The sequence below is a fragment of the Leptonychotes weddellii genome, chromosome 14, assembly GCF_054177405.1.
Source record: "Leptonychotes weddellii isolate Sample4059 chromosome 14, ASM5417740v2, whole genome shotgun sequence".
In the NCBI taxonomy this organism is placed as follows: Eukaryota; Metazoa; Chordata; class Mammalia; order Carnivora; family Phocidae; genus Leptonychotes; species Leptonychotes weddellii.
The window spans coordinates 72,015,925-72,023,626 of NC_138382.1; the positions used below are offsets into that span (position 1 = coordinate 72,015,925).

General features: G+C 36.3%; 1 protein-coding gene across 3 annotated transcripts in view; it reads left to right on the top strand.

Annotated features, from left to right (window-relative positions):
* PBX3 (PBX homeobox 3) overlaps positions 1–7,702 on the top strand; it is a 160,256-nt gene that overhangs the window by 104,822 nt on the left and 47,732 nt on the right. For all 3 annotated transcript variants that reach the window (XM_081803582.1, XM_081803584.1, XM_081803583.1), the window contains exon 3: positions 2,049–2,290. In XM_081803582.1, the coding sequence (XP_081659708.1) occupies positions 2,049–2,290 (242 nt within the window). The remainder of the gene's footprint in view (positions 1–2,048; positions 2,291–7,702) is intronic.

A 7,702-nucleotide genomic window follows, 5' to 3' on the forward strand; every position in this document is an offset into this window, starting at 1 on the left:
ATTTTGACTGTGGATGTTGATCTCTACTATTAAAGAACCTCACCAAATATCCATAGGGAAAAGATCAGTATGTATAAGTACGAGGGGAAAACTAGAAACCTGGAGGAACCTTGAAGGTAGATTAAAAAACAAACAAACACATTTTCAGGAGAAGCACCAGTATCTGTATATATATAAAAGAGAAACAGTGAACACACAAAAGTGTGAGCAAAAATTTAGTTGAAAAAGGAGAAACTTAAGGACCTCCCCAACAAATAATATAAAATGAAGCTGAGCCCAAAGTGCAAAAGAAGAGGCTGCTCAGTGAGTCCTCACTGCATGCCAGATGCACAGAAAACTTGGTATGTGGAACTACGAGCATGTCGAGGCCATGAGATTTTAACATCTAACAAGGTGAATTAGAAGGGAAGAAAATTACAGATGTTAAATTAAAACTACCAACGTAACCAGTATTTGCAGATCTAGAAGAAATAGCAAATACATGTTTTTCTATTTTTAATTATCAGCAATGTTGATACTGATACTGATTTTATCTTATTTAAGAGAGTTCTCTAACTTTCTGGTTCCCTAAATGAATTTATTGTCTTAGTATATTACAGTTTTCAAACCTTATTTATTTGCCTCTGAACAGGCAACAGATATAATTTTAAATTATTGTGAGTTCGTTTTATTAGCCAGTTGAAATTATTCTGAAGTATATTTTTAAATGAAAGTGACAGCTTTAAAGTGTTTTGAGGGAGGAAATTAAAGTTGTGCATTTGAGTTAAGACAACCAAGAGCTCTGTCATGCTGTGGGTGTAATTCAGGACATCTAGGAATGAAATCTGTTCTTAAAAGAATTGATGGTAGTTTTAGGTTAGCATATAAAATCACGAAGCTGGTGCTCAGTTGAGTACTTGGCAGCTTATAGATGTTACTGTCATGTAAGTTACACTAGACACAGAGTGTGCACCACTGTGGATAAACAACAACAGGCACAGATGAAAAAGGCAGAATCCAAATGCAGATATGCAAGATGCCAATTTCCCCGCTTCCCCCTTCCCCAAGATGCCTTGTAACTAGTGTGGGGAACCTGCTTTTAAACAGATTTACAGAGGTTAATTGGGCTGGGATATTTTAGATTATGTTACACATTAATGAAAATGCTGATTTTGAGCTGTCATGACTCCAGTGCTTTTTATACCATGATAATTATTTTTAAACTTTGTCTTCTGTGTTGTTGAAAACATCTTGGCAGAAAGCCTATGTGACCTGATTAAACCTATGAATTGTCAGCTGTGATCTATAGTTCTCAGATGAGGTTGCTGACTGGGCTTCACTTAGGAAGTTCTTGATTTAAAAGCAAAATTAGATTGAGACTACTGTGCCCAGCACTGTATTGCCATTCCAGTGGTACATTTTTAATACTCTATTTAGGGTCCTGATTTCATAGTTTGCAGGCAACTGCTTAACAAATTCATTCACTAATATATATTTTTAAAGCACAGCTAATTACCTCATGATGTATGAATTTCTCTTCTCCCCCTAAAATTACACAGTGGAAACTCCCATCTAATCCTGTTTATTTTCTAATTTTTGGATATAGTTTGTGAATGAATTTTTCTGTGGGATTTTAAATTGTTCTTCCAAACATACAGAGAAACAGAAAAACTACCTTTAAATGTGTCTGTTTTATATCCTTGGAATTATTTTTTTTCCTGTCTCAAAATCCCAAATTTTTTACCCCCTTCCCATTTTATGCTTGAATCCTCAAAATTTGGGAAGATTGATGTTAGCATATTCTGAGAAGCCAGAATTACCTTTTTCCAGGGATCCAATCTAGGATAAACTGAGAGGGGGTAATAATAGAAATTCTGGGCATGCATGTAAATATTCTCTCGAAAAGAATTTTCATACTTATGCTTATTGATAAATGTGAACAAAGAAATTCTCAGCATGAATTGTAGTACACTAATGTTGTTTGATCATTTTCTCAAATAAACAAAAATACTCACACTATTTGTCCTGTTTCTCGCTTCTTCTCTCTCTGTCTCTCTCTTCCCTTGAAGGTCTCAGCATCAGAGGAGCCCAGGAGGAGGACCCTCCCGATCCCCAGCTAATGAGACTGGACAATATGCTTTTGGCAGAAGGGGTTTCAGGTCCTGAGAAAGGTGGGGGATCGGCGGCAGCAGCTGCAGCCGCGGCAGCCTCTGGAGGTTCTTCAGATAACTCTATTGAACACTCAGATTACAGAGCCAAATTGACCCAGATCAGACAAATCTATCACACAGAACTGGAGAAATATGAACAGGTCAGCAGCCGCCACTCTCATAGTCCTGCACAAACCCTCTATTGCTCTTCTATTAGACTGCGCTAACCAATTCTGAGGGCTGTGAGGGGTAGGTGTTGACACAAAGAGCGAAATAAATAAGGTCAATGCAAAAACCCAAGTGAATTGTTGGATTCATGAAATGAAGTCCCTTTGAGATTTCAGAGGTGAAGTGGAACCTATTTTGTCCCATCTACTTGTTTTAGTTTTATTCATTCCTCACATTCACGTGCCCTTACTACCACCCCTGCAGCCATCCTTCCCCTTTAACCTCACTGCTTGGTGCCCTTCAGAGCCCTGGCTAATTAACATTTACGCACTGGCCTTGTTCATGAGTTTTAACAACTTTTAAAGGGAAGCACTGCACAGAGAGCTGAGCTCTTCCTCCTATGCTGTGAGCTCCAGAATCCTCCCAGGAATTAATCCTTATAGATTGTGCCAGACTATAGCTGAGGGAGCTACCGTCACAAAGTAAGCAGGTTCTGGCCTTTCTCTCTGAAGAGGAGCCTCCCGGGTTAATTATAGGTACCTCCGGGCAGGGACTACTGGGCATTGTGTGCTAAATTCCTGAGTAGATAGAGGTGTGGATTACAAATGCTGTCCTCAGCAATTATGTTAACCACACTTCATGGAATCTAAGGTATCTTTGATTTTAAGCTGTGTCATTGTTTAGGTACCACCAAGAAAAAAGTTAACACTACCCAATTGAACTATAACATGCTCTTGACTGTAAAATGCTTCCATACTTCACAGAGATGTTAAAAGGTGGGAAAAAATAAGTCTTAGATTCAATGAAGTCATGTAAAATGTTGGTAGTTCATTTTAAACTTATTTTAGTTGTTAGTTTCAACCTAAAAACCTTTTAGTTTGAAGGATTTTTCACTAGCAGGTAATTTTAAAAAGCATTATTATGGAAATATTTAAATGTACCCCCAAATAAAGGGAATAGTATTACATTGAATCCTGTGAAACTGCCAAGTTTTTAGGTCAAAAAGAGTTGTGTACTGGCAGTTTTATTGAGCTCAGCCTAAAATTAGGCACTGCCTAGACACCCATCACCCAGATACATAATATCAGTATTTTGCCAGTCTTATTTTGCCTATCACACACACACACACACACACACACACACACACACACCTTGTTTTGGTTTTGGTGGAGTATTTTAAAGCAAGTCTTAAGCATCATACCATTTCACCTCCAAATACTTAACTGTGCGGTCAGGCACTTCATGAAGTCCGAACACTTTAATGTGATGTGGGCGTCCTGGTCAGTTTTATTACTTATTTTTCTTCTGAGTTCCCTTCATAGTTTCAGTTGTATATGTTATTTTTTTCATTGCCTTCTCAAGTATTCTGGATATGGTGGTATTAAGCAAATGTTGGATTCTGTTCCAGAGGTGAGTGTTTTGAAGGAGGGTAGAAAGTTTATGTAGCTTGATGTTAAAATCCAATATAAATTAATATTATAAGATTTTGTCTTTTTTTCCTGCATAGTACTTTCTGGGATCTCAAACTGTATCTCTAGCCTCATTTGTAGGGATCATTTTTGGTGGAAGAAGTGCAAATAAGGATTTTGAAAAATTATCTTATGTATGTACATGCAAAAAATGGAGCTTTCTGATTTGACGTATGAATAATTGAGAGTAAACAAAAGAAGTCATGGTTGAAAAAGTTGCCTTGAGTATAAACAGAAGAAAATGGTTCCAATTTGTAGTATAATCTTAATCGCATAACTTTATGTTAAATACATCTATACATACTTAATAAATACCACCATTCACCTTGCATGGAAAGATCTGTAGTATTTGGGGCCAAATGGCCCAACTTTTTGGATGAAGAATTAAGGTGGTTCCCTTACTGTCTCCTGCCATGTTTCTTCATACCAGCTTCCTTTTTCTCTTTCTCTTGCCCTGTTGGAAGTCAGGTGAGGCTGTCATCAGTCAGTGTCACCAGGGTGTTGTTTTGTTTTGTTTTGAATTGTTTTGTTTTGCTTTAAGAATACACACAGGTTCTTCAAGAGTTAATCTATAGTATGGATTTTTGGATTTTTTTTGGATTCAATATATTGGGAAATAATGAGTTTTAAAGCATAATAATGAATCTTATTTCTCGATATATTCAGTAACCTAATAAAAACCACTTAAATATATATTTCCTTGCTCATTTTTGACACTTTCTGAAGGAAAAATACAGGCATATGAAATTGCTGTAGTTTTATGGACAAATAAGTAGATGGAGTGTGATGACTGGTTGGCTGATAACAGAATTTAAGTCTACAAATTTTCTTCTGTAGGTTCTGAATTGTTTTAGAAACAACGGAGCAGCATTTCATTCACTTGTGTTGTCTTTGGGGCTGGCTTTTATAGCTCTTCTCTCTGTAGTTCCCAAGTTATTTGATCAGTGAGTTTTGACATAAGATAGTCAATTGTTTTTTACAAGTCTTTGGGATACAAGTTGTGGACTCTGTCTGGGCTAGACCTTCCAGGGATATGCTTTGGAGCTACCAGGAGGGCCAAGCAGAACTGAATGAGATAAAAGGGTGGCATATCCAAGATAGGTGGCATTATAATTTCCATTTTACAGATGAGAAAATGAGACTCAGGTTGAATGATTTGTCCAGTGTCACACATCTGGTTAGTGTTAGAATCAGGTATTGAAGTCAGTTTCTGACAATATGGCTTCCTTTTCCACTGAATTCTGCTGCTACTTACATAGAATTGGAAAATAATTCGGTACATTCTGGTTTTCTCTCATTTGCTCATGTTGACTTGCATTTAGAATGGGATCAGAGTAGAGATGGAAAAAACAACCATTTTAATGACTTTCCAGAAATTATACTTTTCCTCCTAAAAGTGAACATGGGTATTTTGAGTGACAGAGCTTATTAGTAATAGGAAGAACATAAATGTTAAGGCAGTGGCTTCATCAGAAAATTGTGTTGAGCCTTTTACTGAAAGAAGTAAACTACATTGGAATCTTAGAGCTATTCACTCTACTGTGTTTTGCAATGAAGCTGTAATGAAAATGTATCTGAAGCCTGTTTAGATTTAGATTGCCATAAAATTAACAAACACTACCACTGCAGTAAATTAAAGTACCTTATAAACACAGCCACATTTACAAAGCTAAGCAGACCAGAGCTACAGTTTGAGCAAAATTAAATCTAAGCTGCAAGGCTCGGTTTTATATGCGTGTTTTAGGAATGGTACTGTCTTTAGAATCCTGTCCTTTTTTCCTCCAGAAAATGTCCTTTGATCTTATGTCTTCATTACATAGGCTCAGATATAGTGATTTTTGGTGATAACCATCTAAATTCACTTATAAACACTTTTGAAATATTAGGCATAGAATATATAGTAGAATATGATTCTTGAGTATTACTACCACCCAAAACGAATCAAAACTATTTCACTTTTCAAAACAAACAAAAAACTATTTCACTTTTCTTTTGTTGATCCTGACACCCAACAGGAATATAGAATTTTCAAAGTTTGCAGCAACTGTCTTGTAATACTTTGTTAAGGGGTGCATTGCTTCTCTCTTTAGCTAGGAAAGAAGCCTGGTTGCCTCTTTGTCTTTTTGTTGATCAACTACAGGTTTTAAAAAATGCTTTTGCTATAACTTTCAAATATGCTCTTAATATTAAAGACCCAAACTAGTAGAATAAGTGAATTCCTAATGAACTTGAGCCAAGAGCCCTGGGAAGCCTGTTTTTAAAAATTGAAGGACTTCTGGCTTCCTCCACCTCTCTACCAAAGGGAAATGGACACATTGGTTTTTGCAAATGAAATTTGACTTAGTCATTTGTTCTCAGTTAAAAAGAAAAAGATATATCATGCCCTGTGCAGCTCTCCCACTTTGCTTGTACCAGAAGAAATGCTTGTACACAGGCAATTCACTCCATAATTTACAGCTGCTATAATAGAGATGACATATTGAAAGCTATCTACTATAATTATATTGAAATACATTTTTGCTGAAGGCAAAAGTGTTGTAAGGGTCCCAACCCTCCCCAAGCATCTGGGAACCTGCTTTCTGAGTTCACAGATGTCTTTTGAATTCACCTCGAATCAGGTGAAGCATTGGAGCCAAGCATGCACACTGAATGTACTCAAGACCAATCAGATACCGTTAAGCTACTAGAGGACTTTCAGACTATAGGGAATTAATTGTTGGGGGAATGGAGAATGAATGTGGAACCTAAACCATTGTAAAGGCATGTCCTTGTGCTTTTTGAGGATCTCAACATTTATGCGTTTAGATTCGCTGGCAAAATCTCCTTTGCTTGTAAAGGAGTTTTATTTTTATCAGGTTAAAAAATGCTGATGTTACTACATTAGAGATTATGTAGCCCAAAAACTCCTAATCCCATTTTGCTATTTGTTCTTAAGAGGTAAGCAGGAAAGACAAAAGGGTCCTATCTGATGGAAACTTTATATTTCATTTTACCAAGCAAGGCTTTGTCATTCACTGCTCCAAGGGAAGAGTTTTACTTCTTGTCAGCTTTCATGCTGGGTCTTTTCCTTGGCTGGAAAGTGTTTGAATATTCCCTTTTTTTCCTTCAAGTTTCTACTTTATTAGCTCTACATACCAAATGTATCTTTGATCACAAAGTTGATTAATAAAATGAATTGTTTTATATTTGAATAATCTTTTGTTTTCAACTTCCATCTGTACTATTCAGGCAGTGGGAAGGCCTTAATATAATAACTGTATTAAGTAATCAGAGTAGGGACTGCTTGCAGAATAGCTAACATATGCAAAATATGAATTTCATATAATTGCCATTTTCATTGTCAATAACTGCCATTTATTAAGTATTAATTATGTCTTAGACTCCGTGCAAAGAACTTAACATATGTAATATACTCCTTACATAAACCTCATGAGATAGGCCCCTAAATCATGTAATTAGGTAAGATGTGTTGAGATACAGTAGATATTTCATCTTTGTGGCTGTTCCTTATTCATATTGGTCACATTCTACTTGGCTTAGAAAAAAATCTTTAAATGTTGGCTTTTATCCTAAAGCAAGAAGAATTTGTTGATTTAATAAGCATTCCATAAATACAAAATCTATGATATTGGACTAGAGTTACTTGCAAGGTTATAAAGACATCTAGAAAATGGATACATGCAAATTTGAGAGGGAATAACTTTTTTTTTTTTACCTGAAGAAATCTTATTTATTATTTTTTTTTATTCTTATGTTAATCCCCATACATTACATCATTAGTTTTAGATGAAGTGTTCCATGATTCATTGTTTGTGCATAACACCCAGTGCTCCATGCAGAATGTGCCCTCCTCAATACCCACCACCAGGCTAACCCATCCTCTCACCCCCCTCCCCTCTAGAACCCTGTTTGTTTTTCAGAGTCCATCGTCTCTCA